An 18,651-nucleotide genomic window follows, 5' to 3' on the forward strand; every position below is an offset into this window, starting at 1 on the left:
CCCCCCCCTCCCTCCCCCGGACACCCCCCCTCCCTCCCCCGGACACCCCCCCTCCCTCCCCCTCCCTCCCCGGACACCCTCCCCTCCCTCCCCCGGACCCCCCCCTCCCTCCCTCCCCCGGACCCCCCCCCTCCCTCCCCCGGACACCCCCCCTCCCTCCCCCGGACACCCCCCCTCCCTCCCCCTCCCTCCCCGGACACCCCCCCCTCCCTCCCCCGACCCCCCCCTCCCTCCCTCCCCCGGACCCCCCCCCTCCTCCCCGGACCCCCCCCCTCCCTCCCCCGGACCCCCCCCTCCCTCCCTCCCCGGACCCCCCCCCTCCCTCCCCCTCCCTCCCCGTACACCCCCCCATCCCTCCCCGAACACCCCCCCTCCCTCCCCCGGACACCCCCCCTCCCTCCCCCGGACACCCCCCCATCCCTCCCCGAACACCCCCCCCTCCCTCCCCGTACACCCCCCCATCCCTCCCCGAACACCCCCCCTCCCTCCCCCGGACACCCCCCCATCCCTCCCCGAACACCCCCCCTCCCTCCCCGTACACCCCCCCATCCCTCCCCGAACACCCCCCCATCCCTCCCCGTACACCCCCCCATCCCTCCCCGAACACCCCCCCTCCCTCCCCCGGACACCCCCCCCCTCCCTCCCCCGAAACACCCCCCCCTCCCTCCCCGTACACCCCCCCTCCCTCCCCGAACACCCCCCTCCCCCTCCCCGTACACACCCCCCCCCTCCCCGGACCCCCCCCCCTCCCCGTACACCCCCCCCCCACTACTCGCTAGACCACGCCCACTGAAGCCAAGCCACGCCTATTTTAGGGGCCGTCCGTAAATGACGTCATGCACCTAGGGGGGGTTGGAGAAATGTGACGTCACATCAAAATGCGCAACTTTAAATAAATATAGACAACACGTTCTACTTAATTAAATAGACTTTTTGATAAATATTTTCTCCTACAACATCAGAGTCACCGCCGCCACATTAAATACGCACTACAATGACAATAGTTTAAAGCGATTTGAAGCATGTTTATTTTCAAAATGGAAATATGGTTTTTGGGGGGGGGGGCAAAGCTTTGTGACGTCATATTTGAGGGGGGGGTCTGACTATTTGTGACGTCGTGTGACGAATGGGGGGGGGTCAAAAATCGTCCAAAATCGCGCGACGTCATTTATGGACGGCCCCTTATATGTTACAAAGACCATTTTCTCCTGCAACGTCACCTGTTCTAGGGGTCAACACGTACGGACACGCCCCACACACAGCCGGCGCCGCCCCCGGGCCCTGCAGGCCACGCCTCTGTGACAGGCCACGCATCTAACTGCGACAGGCCACGCCTCCAACTGTGACAGGCCACGCCTCTGACAGGCCACGCCTCTAACTGTGACAGGCCACGCCTCCAACTGTGACAGGCCACGCCTCCAACTGCGACAGGCCACGCCTCCAACTGTGACAGGCCACGCCTCCAACTGCGACAGGCCACGCCTCCAACTGTGACAGGCCACGCCTCCAACTGCGACAGGCCACGCCTCCAACTGCGACAGGCCACGCCTCCAACTGCGACAGGCCACGCCTCCAACTGCGACAGGCCACGCCTCCAACTGCGACAGGCCACGCCTCCAACTGGCGGGCAACCACATTAATGTGGTTCAATCTTAATTTTGGAGCTTTCGTGACTGCAGGAATTATTCTTCGGTTCTTCCTGTAAAGTCACGTATAAAGATAAAATAATAAATTATAAATTAAATAATAGTATGCTAATTAAATAATAGTATGCTATTATTTAATTTATTATTTTATCTTTATACGTGACTTTACCGAAAGAACCGAAGAACACATTCATGTGCACCGTTGCGGTGTCCACGGTAAGTAGGGCTCACCGTTGCCGGCGAACAAGCACGCTAACATTAGAAATACGGTGTTACCAGGTCGAGAACGTTACCGTCGAGGAGCCGATTAGTGCGGCTAAGATGCTTGCAGTGACACCCGTAATGGAGAATAGAGAACAAAAGCTGACGCATCGACTCTGGTCTCTGGCCACCTCGTGTTTGTTTTAACCACGGTTGCTGAGCACAAGCCCAAGACGCCAAACGGGCAGCAACAAACATCACCATTAGATGGTAGGTTGTAACAGATTATATTTGACAGGTTTGTAAATTGAGCAAGGTCATCATAATTTGGGAAAAGATGCGATGGGAGAGTCCTAAAGTAGATCCGTGTGAGGGAAGGAGCAGAAAGAAAAACGTTATGACCTGCAGACGTGGTCTGTCTTTCCGACAGACCTGTTCTTCACCTGAGGACGGCTGCTTGCGTTGTGGCCGAAACGTCGTGAGAATTTTATTGTTTTATTTTTATTATTTCCCTTCTACGTGACTTTACCGAAAGAACCAAGAAGATGAATCCCTGCAGTCACGAAAGCTTTAAATCGAAAAATCGTGGATGAGATGAAACAGTCTGCTAGACCGTGTCCTCAAAATGGAGGAATCAACGAGTAAAGTTTACAGAAACTAGCGATGGTACAAGTGATAGCAGTATGATAAGGAGGCAACTGACTGCCAATGAGTGAATGACTCAAGTAAATTGGTGAGTTCTGGACCACCAACCTGCTTGGAATCGTTGGAATCAAAACTCAAGTCACCCATGTGTATGATGAATTCACTTGCCCATGCGTGTGGGGAACTCACTCGCTAGCCCATGTGCTTCCAGTCTACATGAATGGAAGCGTTCATGAAAACAATCCCAGAAAGTCACCATGGTTGGAGGGATAGAAGACTGTTGAGGCGACTAACTTCCGGTACAGCCCTTTCTTCAACCACTGGTTGAGTACGTTCTCGCGCATTGTGGAGTTGTTATTGCTGGTCAGTGCGGGTTGGTCAAGGCAGGGAAGGAGCTTCGACGTTGAAGCATAGTATAGAAAAACAATAACCTTTGTTGCACTGCCCAAAAGTGTGGTGGTTGACCAAGCACTATCCAGGCTCATGCCTACACAGCTTCCAAGATCTAACGAGATTGGATTTCACACCTGATGATGATTGCTTGTGTTGTAGTTGAAACGTCGTGATAATTTTTATTGTTTAATATTTCTATTATTTCCCTTCTACGTGACTTTACCGAAAGAACCAAGAATATGAGATTGGGTGCATTATGGGTCATTTTGTCAGACTGCTGTGGTTAAGGAAAAATGTCACCCCAACCTAAAATGTATGTGAGCAACACCTCTTGATCCATGGTTCTACAATACCAATTATTTCTCAAGGCATAAACAAACCCCTTCCCTCAATACAGCACTGGATGTTCCATCAGTATTCTTTCAGACCGTTGAAAGTAGATACACATTATGAGTCCAAGTTAAACTTTTTCAGCAACCATATTATTGAATGTATATCACTACGCCCAGGTAAAAGTAATTTATTTAAGCCCACAGGTGCCCACATGTCTCATTCAGCCTAGGTCTATTAAAACTTTGCAGTACAATACTGAATAAATGCATAAATATTCTTAGGTTTTTTCGGTAAAGTCACGTAGGTAAAACATCAAAATTAATGAAGTGATGCAGCTAATCCGGCTGTGACGGTCCCACCTGATGACGGAGACTTGTGTTGCCTCCGAAACGTCGTGATTTTTATTTTATTTTATTTTCATTAATTTTGATGTTTTACCTACGTGACTTTACCGAAAAAACCTAAGAATATGAATCCTTGCAGTCACGAAAGCTTCAAATCTAGAATAAATGCATAAAGTTCAACACAATTTACCAGATCTAAAAAAAAAAATTTTGCCACCTGAACATAAATGCCAATTCCTGGACTGTTCAAATCAAACCTAGACACGTGGCAATCCTAGCCTAAAGAATCATAAAATGGATAATGTACAATGCCTTAAAACCTTCTCAGTCGTGCCAGTTAATGGCCAACCTGCTAAGCTTGCAGTATTGGGAATGAACATGAACATGTGGATACAAACATCAAGTGTCCAAACTATACAAGCCAACATCAATTCAGCATGCTTTCGGTCACAGGTAAAATTTCACAGCCATGTGATCAAATAAAATACTTTAAGCAAATTATTTTCTTATATGTATTTCTGTGAGATCTCAAACAAATAAAAAGTAAACCTAGAAGTTAAAACTCACACAAGTTAAATTCTTAATGCATGTACTGTACCTATATTTAAGCATTATTTTTTTTAATCTATATTGGGGGTCACATTGCTCAACAATTTGAATGTATGATAATTAAAATACATGATCTTTTAAAGTAAGACATAATTAAAGTGTGATCAGATCTTTGTCAGATTTGTGAATCAAGTGTATTTTGGTTCCTTTATTGTAACCATAATGGCTTAAACATGACAACAACACATGCTTGGATTAAAGAGGCAGATCATTGAGTAATAATTTAAATTGTCAATTTAGTAAATGGCCATGAACTTATCCTGGAAATAGCCAAACATTTTTTTTTTTCTGTGATATTAATATCTTACTGCACAACTGTGCTTTCTCTGGTCTCTGCAAAAGAAATAAGGGATCTGAACACACACATCTGATTAAGGACATCAATCAATAAAGCAAAGTGAAGGTGCAATTAAAGTTGTACACGACAAAAGTGCACAAAATGCGACATCGCAGTGCATACACAGCAACAATCTAACATTTTCAAACTGAAAACATTTCGCTATGATCAATACATCTATTTCAGTCTAGAAGTTTAAGAGAAACATCTCAGCACCGGACCGTGTTGTGGTGATTATGCACGACTGTCAGTGACGTGGAAGCGGGGTTGATGGATCAGGTAGAGATCACCGGCAGGATTTACATCTTGCCAAAACAGCTGAAACACATCGCCTTTATGTTGCTGCTGATGGAGACTGACATTCTTCTCAAATACATTGAAGATCAAGTGAATATATATAGCCTGATGTAAATGAGGCATTGGCAACGTGATGCCTAAAGAAAACTGTGTATGTATCTATGTTGAACTTCTTTCGCACCGTACGTAGCCAACCGTGCTAATTGGAGGTGCAGCAGGGAGGATGCTGAACTGCTACCACCACCACCGCTCCCACCTCCACCACTGCTGCTGCCAACACCATCAGTACTGCCTCCACCACTACCACCACCTCCATCATCATCGCCACCACCACAATCGCTGCTGCCACTAACACCACCCTTCCCACCGTCACCACCACCACCACCACAACCGCTGCTGCTGCCACTAACACCACCCTTCCCACCCCACCTGCTGCTGCCACTAACACCACCCTTCCCACCCCAACACCACCGTTACCACCACCACCACCACCGCTGCTGCCACTAACACCACCCTTCCCACCCCAACACCACCACCACCACAACTGCTGCTGCCACTAACACCACCCTTCCCACCCCAACACCACCACCACAACCGCTGCAGCCACTAACACCACCCTTCCCACCCCAACACCACCGTCACCACCACCACAACCGCTGCTGCCACTAACACCACCCTTCCCACCCCAACACCACCGTCACCACCACCACTGCTGCCACTAACACCACCCTTCCCACCCCAACACCACCGTCACCACCACCACCGCTGCTGCCACTAACACCACCCTTCCCACCCCAACACCACCGTCACCACCACCACAACCGCTGCTGCCACTAACACCACCCTTCCCACCCGAACACCATCACCACCACCACAACCGCTGCTGCCACTAACACCACCCTTCCCACCCCAATACCACCGTCACCACCACCACCGCTGCCACTAACACCACCCTTCCCACCCGAACACCACCGTCACCACCGCCACTGCCACCTAATTACGCCAGCTCCAGCTGCTTCTCGGCAATGCCACGCGGGGACACGAGTGTTGCAGGGATGCGGCCGTTGGTGATGGCGCGGGTGAAGGAGTCACCGAGCGGCTGCGCTCGTTCCGCCGACACGGTCAGTTTGCGACGCACATCCATACAGCGGCGCTCCAGCCCCAGCGCCAACACCTTGCTGGCGAGGTCCCTCTCCACGCGCTCCAGGCTGCAGCGCAGGCCCGTGAGTGCGTTGCTGGCAGCGGGGAAAGGTGGGGCGACATTGAGGGGAGGGTGCAGAGGTTATGGGAGAGCTCCGTGAGAAACTAGAATCGATATTAATATGCTGTCTGTCACCGGAATGTCAACGTCACAATGTCCGGATGAAAAGGATCGTCATGTATCCAAATGCATTATTGCTTCATATTTATATTCGAGGCGTAAATTAACATGCGGGCGTGAGCAGTCGCTGCATATATGTGTAATGAAACCCTGTAATGTGTGTGCATTTTCCTGTATCTAACATTCCACATTTAAACAAATAAACCCCATTGACACTATTTTAAACTCCAGTGCAACTAATCTTCCCCTGTATTACATTTTATCCCCATGTAACTAAATATTTACATGTCTATTATACTTTTGATGCTATGACCACCGACCACATGAGCTGTGCACCAATTATATGTCATTAGTGTTACATGTCATTAGTGACGTGTAACTACACTTTTTGCTTTAGACATTTGTAAAAATAAAATGATATTGATGAAAGTGTGTGGTTTGCAAGTGGCAAAGTCTGGTAACTCGTGTATGAAGTGACGTCACAGCTACGCCGTGCAGTCTGGCTATTTCCAAGTCAGTATTGAAGTGTGTGTCATGTGCCGTGAGACAACATTGTGTAATGAAGATCTCTACTTTTAGTTTTTTTCGGTAAAGTCACGTAGGTAAAAAAAAAAAAATATTAAAACAACTAAATTAAATCACGACGTTTCGGGCGCAACACAAGCGTCCGTCTTCATGTGGGGACAGACACAGCGACAGAACAACCGCTTAAGTGTGCCTAAGAGATGGATGTAACGAGGGATTAGAGAGCTGCGGGAAGGGGCCAGGGTGAGTGTGGGGGTGGGGTGTGGGCTGGGAGGTGCCATCTCTTAGGCACACTTAAGCGGTTGTTCTTTCTTTTTGGTTCTTTCGGTAAAGTCACGTAGAAGGGAAATAATAAAAATAAAACATAATAAAATAAAAATTCTCACGACGTTTCGCTGTGTCTGTCCCCACCTGAAGACGGACGCTTGTGTTGCGCCCAAAACGTCGTGATTTAATTTAGTTGTTTTCATTTTAATTTATTTAATTTTTTACCTACGTGACTTTACCGAAAAAAAAGTATGGATCCTTGCAGTCACAAAAACTTCAAATCTAGAATTAATGAAGATCTGTTGAGGGAAAATGCCCAACCAATTGAATTTACCGGTTAGTTGGATAGAAGCGTGTGTAACTGCTCTGAATTGTGATACCGGTAATTATTGCTGACTGCTAACTTTCCGAACAATATGACACTGCTGTGGCTTAAATGGGTAGTGAGTGAATGTAGAGCAGAAAATGTGATCAAGCAAAATGCCTCATAACTTCTCACATCAAAACCAGGGACACGCTGGCAGGGAGCCGCCCCAAAACGTGGCCACAGCAGCACCTCATGCACAGTGCTACTCACTAGGAATCAGCCAGCTTCTTCTTCAATGCGGCGATGGTGGCTTCAATTTGATGAACTTCAGTGGTGATGCCATACTGAGGCTGAGGGAAAGAGGCAACAACCATCGCAGCAGACACACAATGCAACGTTGTCACAAATGTGGTGAGGCGTGATTATGATGCCAGCTTGTCATTGTGATTATGAACACACTAGATGACAGTTTGTTGAAGACAGTGAAGATCATATCATGGTGAGGATCAAACCAGCATCAGAGGAGAAGCGGTCTCTCACCATGTAGAGGTTGACTTGCAGTTAAGAGAGAGGGTGATGTCTGTATTTGAACATGATGGGCGCACTCCATAAACGATAATCACAGAAAGAATTGATTCCTTGAATCAGTTTATCACTAAAAACGTTGAAAATTCTATTAAATCACAACGTGGACAAATCAATACACTTTTCCTCCGTGAGCAGCAACGGATGTAATACCACTCGTGAAAATGACAACCACGATGACGATGACGAGGAGGGGGAGAATACCTCATCACGACATAATTCGACCCCAGAGCGGTAAGTGCGCGTCTCCAAGCGCGTGTGTGCCACCTTCAGTGGCAACATCTTAGCACGAACATCTGCTTCCAAGTGTGCGATGTCACCCTCCAGCACCGAAATCTCCTGCTTGTTCTGAGTGGACAACAACCAGAAGAATAACAACAACAACAATAACAACGCCATTTATGATACAAGAAAGACTCACCGAGTCTAATTTTTCACCAGGGTCCTGCATTGCTATGTTTGGCCAATTCCTTTTTAAAGAGTGCTTTCCAAATGGGAAGAAATGCAGTACCCAAATAAAACTAACACATACGATGGGATAGCATGAAATGTTAGAAATAGATAGGTCATTACAAAGCTTACTTTCTCTACTGCCATCTCTTCTCCACCTCAGAGCCCAGTGAGTTAAGGAGCTTTAATATGTAACAAACTAAATGACATCCACACTACTACACCGCTATGCCATATTACAACTGTAAAACTATAAACTATTTTATTTTTCCAGGTAAGGCCCACTGAGCTATATAGTTATTTTTCAGAAGCGACCTTGTCACAAATGATAACTCAATTAAGTGGCTTATCATGTGGACATTTATAACAGACACATACTCAGATGAAGGTTTTGGTGAAGAAGTAAAAGGTCCAAGTTGTATACCACGAATACAAACAAGGGGTGATTTCATCTTCATGCATGGCCCTGAGCCAGAGGTGGAAATTCCACTTTCCCATGGGAGCAGCCACTCTTGCTTGAGGATGACCGAAATTGACATCAGTGACTACAGTGGCAACAGAACATCAGCATGGCTCTCATCCCAGCTAGTGTGTTTATAAACATGACCCCACACCTCCGATTAGTACGGTTGGCTACGTATGGTGCGAAAGAAGTTAAACATACATACATACAAAGATATGATAAGTAAGCAGTGATAAAGAGAAGGCTGAACAACTCAAGGTTAAATTACACGTCACAGACACACAGCCACCACAGCTCAGATCCTGGGTTCAAATGTGGTGTTCAGTCACCTGTGATTTAACCAGGTTCTTAAGTGGAGTGAGATGATGGTCTCATCATTGCACAAAGAGATACAGTATATTACTTATTCTTTGATTTAATTCATCATATGTAGATTTGATTTTCACATGATAAACACTCTTGGTAGGACATATAAATGTGTCCATCTGATTTGGAGACAGACACTATTGACGCTGCAACACCAGCATTAGCTGACATCATCTTCATAACACAAAGTGGTGTGCTGCTCACCACAAACTTCAAATGTAAATGTCTTTCTCTTTATACAACATAATGCTGATAACACAAATTGGAATACAACTGGGAGGAAAACACATAAGCATAAATCACGTAAAGAAGCAATGACGGATGTGCTCACTCACGTTCTTCTTCTGCCACTCCAGCTCAGCCTTGACCTTGTCGAGTTCGTGCGAGCGCTTGCGGAACGCAAAATCGGTGCTGTTCTTCTGCGCCTCCAGCTCATTTGTCGTCTGCACGCAATGGACGTTATGAAATGTAAGTCAGTGGGGGTCACCGAGCAATAGACAACAAACGCTCGCTCACGTAGTCATGCTGCTGCGACGAGCAAGGATCAACGATACCTCAGATGTAAGCGTGCTACCGTGGGGCCAGTGCTAGCGTCATCGTTATTGATTAAAATCGCTTCATACTCTCTTGGTGATTGTTTCTTTGGAAATTGTATCAGCAAAATGGTTCTATAAACCCTCGCAATGCCACGAAAGAATCAATTTGTGAATTTAATTTTGATCCCGAGTTGTGTTTAAAAAAAAATGATTTAAAGCTTTCGTGACTGCAGGGATTCATATTCTTGGTTCTTTCGGTAAAGTCACGTAGAAGGGAAATAATAAAATAAGAAAAATATAAAACAATAAAATTATCACGACGTTTCGACTGCAACACACCTGATGATGATTGCTTGTGTTGCAGTCGAAACGTCGTGTTTAATATTTTCATTATTTTATTATTTCCCTTCTACGTGACTTTACCGAAAGAACCAAGAATATAAATGCAATGAGTATGAATTAATTGTAAGAGTGTAAAGTGGTGACAATAGAGCATTATAACAGACTAGATGAGAGCAGGACTGTGTGGAGAGGCAGCCTCTTGCCTGGGCGATTGTCGCGGTGATGGCCTCTCGCAGCACAGACGAGGCACGCATCTCCGCCATGGCCCGCTCCACATTCCTACGGCTGTACTCGTCCCACGTCTGCGGAGACGATGACCTGAAGCCCCCCCAAACCAAGCCCCATACCCCCCCCCCAAACAAGCATACACAAGGACATGCATCAGTATGTATTCAAGAATAGACATGCAGGTGCATAAAGAGTGACAAAAATCCACCATTTAAGTATGAAAACTGTTGGGGCATGTGGAGATAGGAACGTATGGCACAAGAGGTAGGTGTGTGGTGAGGACCACACCTGGCCCCCCAGTGCTGGTGTTTACTAAACCACACAGCAATGCTCATTTAAGGAGTTGACCTGTGGGGGAGGTCGAGGACTTGATCAGATATTACTCGCCACTAATAATCGCCTTCGCTGCAAATTCAACTGAGCTCACTGGGTGCGGAGTACATTCTGCTAACCACATGCTCCACCACTCTTCACGCACACATACGTGTGAACGTTACACTTCTTTATAACCTTTGAGCTATACCCATTTCAAACCTTTTAAAACAGTCTGCCTCAGCAGCAGACCATGCTTTCCCACCTGATGATGGACGCTTGTGTTGCGTCCGAAACGTCGTGATTAATTTTATTTTATACCTACGTGACTTTACCGAAAGAACCAAAGAGTGTGGATTCCAGCAGTCACGAAAGCTTCAAATCAAGATTGTTCCACAATAAACTACAGCTTTGAGGTGGCCAGGTGCTTCAGGAGACTAATACCATATCTGCTGAGATCCATGCTTTTAATTTGTATTTTAGCCACCTATCATAATGCTGGATTCTCAAAAGTAGGAGTTTGATAGCCTGGTCACCAATGACTGCACACAAAAAAATACCAGGTTAAATTAGTTGTATCATTTAATCGGGCTTATTCCAAACACTTGGTCAAATGCTCAATCGGAATTAACAGTATATCCCATTGCAGGACACTCTTATCTTGTTTAGGTATGATGACAAAGAAAAAGCTGGCTTCATTTGCCCATTACCGCAGGGCAGGTAAATAGGCGCACCACCTGATGTGGATAAGAGGCAAATGTAGGGAATTCAAAAGTAGCTATGTGATGTCATCTTTCAGAGGCTGTTCCCTAACATGTTACACACTGTTTTCAGTGAGAGATCTCAAAGGAAATGTCTTAATTTCATCACATATCAAGCACACAATTGGAATACAATTGAAATATATGATAATATAAACAGATAAATAGCCGATGACCACATTACCTATATTGTGACCAGATCTCAGAAGCTAAGTAAGGTTGAGTCTGGAGAGCGCTTAGATGCGTGACCACCATGCATAAAACAGGTTCTGCAGACTGCTGCAGGGCTGCTGTGATGGGCAGTAAAGGGCAGTGCAGCAAAATCCATTATTGTACTGTACTTTCATGCTCCAACATCTATGCTTCCTTCCTTCACCAACCCAAACTAACCAGCCCAGTCAAATATGGTGAAATACTCCTCACGGTCAAGTATGGTCAAATAACTCCCGTGATATTCAGCAGTGGATTTACAAAAAAGCACTGTATATGTGGACATACATACAAATGCAAAAGTAACTACAGCTCCACCTCGTGCAACACAATGACAGCTTGCTCGCCAGATGCTCACCCCTTGGGTACGCGCATGGGGTTGGGTTTGAGGGAAATGGTGGCCGAGGCGTTGTTCAGTGCCCGGCACGTGCTGTCGATCTCCAAAGCCTCTTCCTTGTCGCGCACATCCCCCTGCAGCTGTTGCCGAGCCTCCTGCAGCTGACTGTTCCACAGACGAGGTACGACACCAAGCACACAACACACACCACACCGCACTTCCGATTAGCAAGGTTGGCTACGTACGGTGCGAAAGAAGTTCAACATACATACATACCACACGTTACATGGACCACACGACACACAGTCGCTTAAATCCCCGGTCGGCAGGTGATCGATCCACTGCACGGGAAGGCTCCAGTGAAAGCTGTTGGAGCACTTCTCTGCAATGTGCACTGAGATTCAAAACAGCAGCATGATGTTAAATTTACGTGTGGTTATCCTATGGAAGTAACGACCCATCGTGTAGGAATATATAATTTCTGGATGGATGTGAGGGGCAGGTAACCCCTCCGCCTTAAATGTAATTACCAACTGGACCGCACATACACGCTCAGACAGGAGTGCACTAACGTACGGTGGCGAGATGTTAAATACCTTGCCTGGTATATAGGAGGTCGTGGGTTCGATTCTAACCCTGACGCCGTATATTTGGAGTTTGTGGTCGCGTGGATTTTTCTCTGGGTTCTCCGGTTTTTCCCTCCACATTTATAATCAATATGCGTTTAGAGTATTTGGCTGCTATACATTTCTACGTGATGATAAGCCACTTTGTTGCGCTATCATTTGTGGCCAAGTCGCTTCTGAAAAAGAGCTACATAGCTCAGTGGGCCTTATCTGGTAAAATAAAAATAGTTTAGTTTAGTACTTCACCCCAGCTGATGAAAGGGTTGTTGACACACACACAAAGACCCAGATATACAGAGACACACATGCACACACACAGGTGCGTGCTAATGCACTCACCACAGTTGCAGGAAGGCATCGTTGATGCGTCGCGTGAGCGCCTCCTTGGCTCTCTCGATGGTCTTGACCTCGCGGTGCAGCTCGTGCTCCACGGGGTCATGCACAAGGTCGACGCCGCGACGCGCGTCGCGCAGGAACAGGCACTCCGTCGCCACCTGCAGCGGCACCGCCTTCGCCTGCAGTGCACGCTCCGCATCATCCTTGGTCTACACGGGAGCACGTCGTAATGAGGAGCAGGGGGAGAAGAGAATCGGCATCAGAAGTTGATTTCCCCGAGTAAAGGCCCATTTGGCTAAGAAGCTCTTTTTCAAAGGCGATCCGACTGGCAGACAAGATAAAAAGAGGGATGAGGAGGACTTTGAAAAGGACCAGGACAGACGGAGAGGGGGTTGACTATTAAAATAATTATACCTTTCATTTACCCAGGGGAGCGTGAATACGTTTCAAGGCTCTTTTTAAGGAGGGTCATACAGCAGAATGTGTGTTCACTTTCATCAGTGAGTACAAATTTTACCAAAATATTACCACTCTCATCATTAACACTTAATGGGCTCATGTTTCTGGCAATTACCCTTTTTCAGAGCACCAGGGCACCACTGCAATCTCCCTGAATGTTTTGATCCATGTAGGAGGAAAGTAGAGCAGGTGGAGAAGCCCCACCATATATGGTAACAACTAAAGGTCTACACAGATTGATTCAAAGAACCATTACTGTTCTATCATCTCCTGGTGATATTTCATAATCCCAATGAACAGTGTTGCCTGTTTATGAAACATGAGAGCCACAACAGCAACGAAACAAGGCGTAAGGAATTCATGAAAAATGCACAATGATAAATGTCTGTACCTCATTCCATAGTCCCTATATTTAGATTTCGTATTTACGCCACACGAGATTCTGTGTCTCATTGGGCTCTTACGTGTTAATATAAAGTCTCCATAACAGAGCAATGTTGAAATTAAAAAAACACTGGAAACAACAGCAGAAGTTGGGGCATATGCCTGAATTTAACTGAATGCATTGTAGTGCAGAACTAGAGATGAAAGCAGCAGCCCTTTTCCAGCAGGAGCTGGGGCCTGACTGTTGGCAGGACTTGCCTTGGCGAGAGCATTGATCTCGGTGTCGGTGTCATCCAAGGTGTGCTGCAGCCGCTCCACCCAGCGCTGCACCGAGCTCATGCGCTCCTCCAGCCTCGTGTTGCTGTCATGTTGGTCCCATTTGGTCTGCGCACGGACGCCCAAGTCGCATCTATTAGACTCGGCAATTCTTTCATAATGACAACAATTCAAAGCGGTGCTGTGATTAGAGCACTCGACTCACAAATAGAAGGCTGCAAGTTCAAATCCAGGTGGGCAGGTGGCTCAGAGGGCAGAGCACTGTGCTCACACATTCTGAATTCAAATCCAGATAACCACCCCTGATTGAACTTGGTTCCCATCCTTCCAGGGTTGATCAATTGAGTAGCACTGGGTGGGAGATGGCTATAGATCCCCCTTTTACAATAACCGGAAAACGGTTAAACGGGATCATCCGTGTAACAAATACAATGTATTCAAACTTTGGAGTATGTGGAATGTAAAACACAAGCTTATGGGCCACTAACATTGCTCATTTGAACAGGTATACAATTTCCCATACCAGAATTGCCTTGTTATTTCCAGTGCTTTCAACCTTATTTTTACATTGCGTTATATAATATACTGCAGAGGGCACACTATTGTACAACTAGCATCATACGTTGCATGCACAATTGTGCTGTACTGTGCTGAAAGAGCAGCATGGTGTTGGCTTTTACTTTTGCCTAACGCAATTGGCAACCCAGTCGTATATGTTAAACTTCACACACGCTGTTGATAATAAGCAAGCACAAACCGGTCTGTACTTTTCCTACTTCACAAATGCGCCTGGAAACCATGAAGGATTAAATTATTGTTTAACAGTATTTCACGTTTGTGTTAATGGAAGAACAGGTCCTTGTCAGATTACATATCAATATATTATTCAGTGGCCAGCAGTGACATGAGAAGCAAGTGAAACACGTTCCTTCGGAGTGGGCAGGTAGGAACTTGGTTGGACAGCGCATTCATGCACGATAGACAAATATGCACGACAGACAGACAAATAATCCCTGGTGGGCAGTATGGAACCTGTTGTTCCTACCTGTATATTTAAATGTTTACGTAGATGTCATTACGTCTTTGTCTATGAATGCATAAATTGACTCGCTGCACACACTTGCCACTGAAATGTTCCACCTCGAGGCATTATCCAGGTGAATATCTAATAAATAAAATAAAAATGAGACAATAAGCTTGGTAGAACTTTTAATGATAATATCAGGAAAGCCTAACCCTGTCTGAAGACTCTAGCTGTAGGAGGAAACTAGAGCACCCAGAGAAACCCCATTGCCGGACAGGGGTAGAACATACAAAAACTCCACGCAGAAAGGTACCCGAGTCAGGAATCAAACCCAGTGCCTTCCTGCTTTGAGGCGCACGTGTAACCACTGCACCTCTCTGCCTACCAAAACCACTATTGTGAATTCAAGCCGAGGTGTTCAGGAGCGGGGTAGCACCTGATTGTTGCTCTGGTCGCGAAGGTGCCGAGCCTCCTGACGGACGGAGCGGGAAACGTCGCGCCGAGACTGGGCGCCGGACGAGATGCGCTCGCCGCTGTCGTGCCACTCGCCCACCGTGAACCGGCGACCCGGCTTCATGCTCACGCCCAGCATCGTGTCGTGCGGCAGGCTCCTTCAACCACGCGGTTCTCCCCAAGCTGGCCCTGCAGGGCGGCAAGGGAAGAGAGAGATAGAAGAAGCATCTCACATTCTAGATTTGAAGCTTTCGTGACTGCAAGGATTCATATTCTTAGGTTTTTTCGGTAAAGTCACGTAGGTAAAAAAAAATTAATAAAAGTAAAATAAAAAATTGTATTTTACTTTTATTTTTTTACCTACGTGACTTTACAGAAAAAAACTAAGAATAAGCATCTCACAGTCATACTCTTAGGTTTTTTCGGTAAAGTCGCCTAAGAGTATGAAGATTATGAATCCTTGCAGTCACGAAAGCTTCAAATCTAGAATCTCACAGTCAGCCAGCCAGCGAGCCGGCAGCCCCCTTTGAGTGCACCACAAGCATAGTCGTGATATGCAGCTGTGGTTGTTTTATGGATATAATGTCATTCCAACTAGCATTATGGAACCTTTCTTGCTAGTATCAAAATATAACGATAAGTAATGTGAGTGCTATTGTAGCTGCTCACCCCGAGCTATGAAACCTATTCTTATATATTGATACTGGCAAGGGAGGTCCCATGATGTAGCTGCTCGCCCCGAGCTCTCAGTGCCCTGATAGTGGCATTGTCTTTGTGCTGTTCGCCTTTTGGCGTTCTCTGGTCTAACACTTTGAGACGAGGCTCAAAAGAAAGCTGTCTCTGGTGTGGACCAATCAGTTTAAAATACGATGCATATATTATCAGAGTATGTTTTTTTGTTTGTTGGTTAATGCAGACAGGATTCCTTTTGGTGTTTTAACATCTTCACAATAAAATACGTTTATGCAAACTGGAAGTCATTCTCCAACTGTCCAGTAGGTGAGTTTTCTCATTTGTTGTGTTTGGGGCCGTCCATAAATGACGTAACGCGATTTTGGACGATTTTTGACCCCCCCCCCCTCAAATATGACGTCACAAAGCTCTGCCCCCCCCCCAAAACCATATTTCCATTTTGAAAATAAAACATGCTTCAAATCGCTTTAAACTATTGTCATTGAAGTGCGTATTTAATGTGGCGATACACTCTGATGTTGTAGGAGAAAACATTTATTAAAACGTCTATTTAATTAAGTAGAACGTGTTGTCTATATTTATTTAAAGTTGCGCATTTTGATGTGACGTCACATTTCTAAACCCCCCCCCCCTTCGTCAGACATCGTCACAAATGTCTGACCCCCCCCCCCCCCAGGTGCGTGACGTCATTTATGGACGGCCCCTTTAAAAAATAAATTCCAGTGTTGTGATAAGAGTTACATTTCTATCGTGGATAATGACAACTGCGATGATTTGTACCTGTTCACCGTAACATTACCACTTATTATACCTCATTACAGACACAATCACTCGTGACCATGCGGGAAAATAACCCCCGCTGGCATGACGACTAAAACACACCTTGCTACATTTTTTTATTTTATTGTTTTCTTTGTATTATTTTAATATTTCCCTTCTACGTGACTTTACCGAAAGAACCAAGAAGAGACCTTGCTACCACAATTACCAATGTGAACCTCATCGTATTATCACCATGAACCCCTTGACTTCACACAAGGACCATTATCGCAATTAACATCAACTATTGTTTCTTCTTACCGCCCAGATGGAGCATTGTAAGCACAATTGTACATCACACACATACTAATAATTGCCACTTACGTGTATGTATACACAAAGACAAAGATCCCCCGTGTAACCTTGACAGACTGTAGGGGCAAGTGATGTTAGCGAGCACCTATGAAGGCCGGCACAGCACACGAGGGGGTGGGTGGCCACCACCACACATCCACTCATTACCACAATCGCCGCCACACATGCCCATCACAACAATTATCACACGAGATACCTTACCACAATTACCAATACCCCGCAATTCGCTACGAAGTCAGTGACAGTAACGTCACCACGGCGCCTGTGCCAGGCTAGGTGCACAATTACCAATACCCCGCAATTCGCTACGAAATGACGGTAACGTCACCACGGCGCCTGTGCCAGGCTAGGTGCACAATTACCAATACCCCGCAATTCGCTACGAAGTGACGGTAACGTCACCACGGCGCCTGTGCCAGGCTAGGTGCACAATTACCAATACCCCGCAATTCGCTACGAAATGACGGTAACGTCACCACGGCGCCTGTGCCAGGCTAGGTGCACTTTGAGGCTATCGCTGCTGCCAGGAGGTATTGGGACAGACCCCGGGTAGGTGCCGTGGGTCAGCCGACTGAGATGACCACCACCAGCAGCTGTACCCCCCTACTGTACCACAATTACCACACAATTACCACACACAGTCGTGTCCACGATAGCAATAACGCACACACTCAGCACCGCAATTAGCACTGACATTACCGCAATTGGCTAATGCGAGTCAAGTTTTACTGTACTTCAGACAACTTGTGCATTATCGATCACGAGTCGTTATCGCAATATCAGTGACCACACACACCCGTATCAATTACTACACATACACACAGACAATCCGTACGCTTTAAGTTAAAACTTTACATAAAATCAGGTTACGTGTCATTTCAATTCAAACGGCAATGAGCCATGAGTTAATTTACATGTATATATCTGCGTGTGTATAAAGTATATAAAGTATAAAGTGTATTGTGGTCTACAACATTTACCGTCACCATGGTTCCCCACAGTGGCTGGCAGTGTTTCACGCTCACCTCAGCGCTGAAGAAATGTCGACGTTGCCCTTGTTCGCTTTGACGAGTGGTGTTTGCCGCCGCTGCTGTAGTTTACCGAATTAAAAAGTAATGTTTGTAACGCCGCTTTAATAATGTTCTACAACCACCAACACTGAGCGAAGTCGCCACGTGTCACTACCCTCTGGGGCCTTCCCGGAGTCCCGAAAGCTTTGGGGAGGGGGGGGTTGCCTAGCAACCGAGTCACGTGGCGCCGCCTCGACCAATCGCGTGGCGCGTCAGAGCGCGTCGGTCGCCATGGAGACGCCGCGGTGACGACGCTTCGTTCGATCAAACACTCAAGTCGCGAATTTAATAAAATTTAAATTAAAACTAAAATCAATAAGAGGTTAATCTTTTTTTTTGCATGAAAATTTGCTGTGGGTTTCACACCTGATGATGATTATT

The 18,651-nt window shown here is 46.4% G+C and overlaps 1 protein-coding gene across 1 annotated transcript; it reads right to left on the reverse strand.

The window, feature by feature from the left end:
* Positions 1-1,911: 1,911 nt before the first annotated feature.
* Positions 1,912-18,408, reverse strand: LOC133352994 (tektin-2-like). The gene is made up of 10 exons (XM_061569054.1): positions 18,226-18,408; positions 15,357-15,562; positions 13,879-14,004; positions 12,781-12,986; positions 11,837-11,980; positions 10,171-10,285; positions 9,425-9,532; positions 8,015-8,158; positions 7,496-7,575; positions 1,912-6,040 (listed from the first exon to the last, which is right to left on the reverse strand). Exons 2-10 carry the CDS (start codon positions 15,510-15,512, stop codon positions 5,803-5,805), a joined length of 1,317 nt encoding a protein of 438 aa, XP_061425038.1. The 5' UTR covers positions 15,513-15,562; positions 18,226-18,408; the 3' UTR covers positions 1,912-5,802.
* Between the last annotated feature and the right edge of the window lie 243 nt (positions 18,409-18,651).

The sequence above is a fragment of the Lethenteron reissneri genome, chromosome 42 (assembly GCF_015708825.2).
Source record: "Lethenteron reissneri isolate LAM-NWPU_2019-01 chromosome 42, ASM1570882v1, whole genome shotgun sequence".
NCBI classification, from domain to species: domain Eukaryota; kingdom Metazoa; phylum Chordata; class Hyperoartia; order Petromyzontiformes; family Petromyzontidae; genus Lethenteron; species Lethenteron reissneri.

Coding starts and splice junctions, on each gene's coding strand:
- LOC133352994 (XM_061569054.1), bottom strand. CDS start 15,512: ATGCTGGGCGTGAGCATGAAGCCGGGTCGCCGGTTCACGGTGGGCGAG. Junction 14,005..15,356: donor GCGACCAGAGCAACAATCAG/GTGCTACCCCGC, acceptor GTCCGTGCGCAG/ACCAAATGGGACCAACATGA. Junction 7,576..8,014: donor TCGAATTATGTCGTGATGAG/GTATTCTCCCCC, acceptor TCTTTCCCTCAG/CCTCAGTATGGCATCACCAC.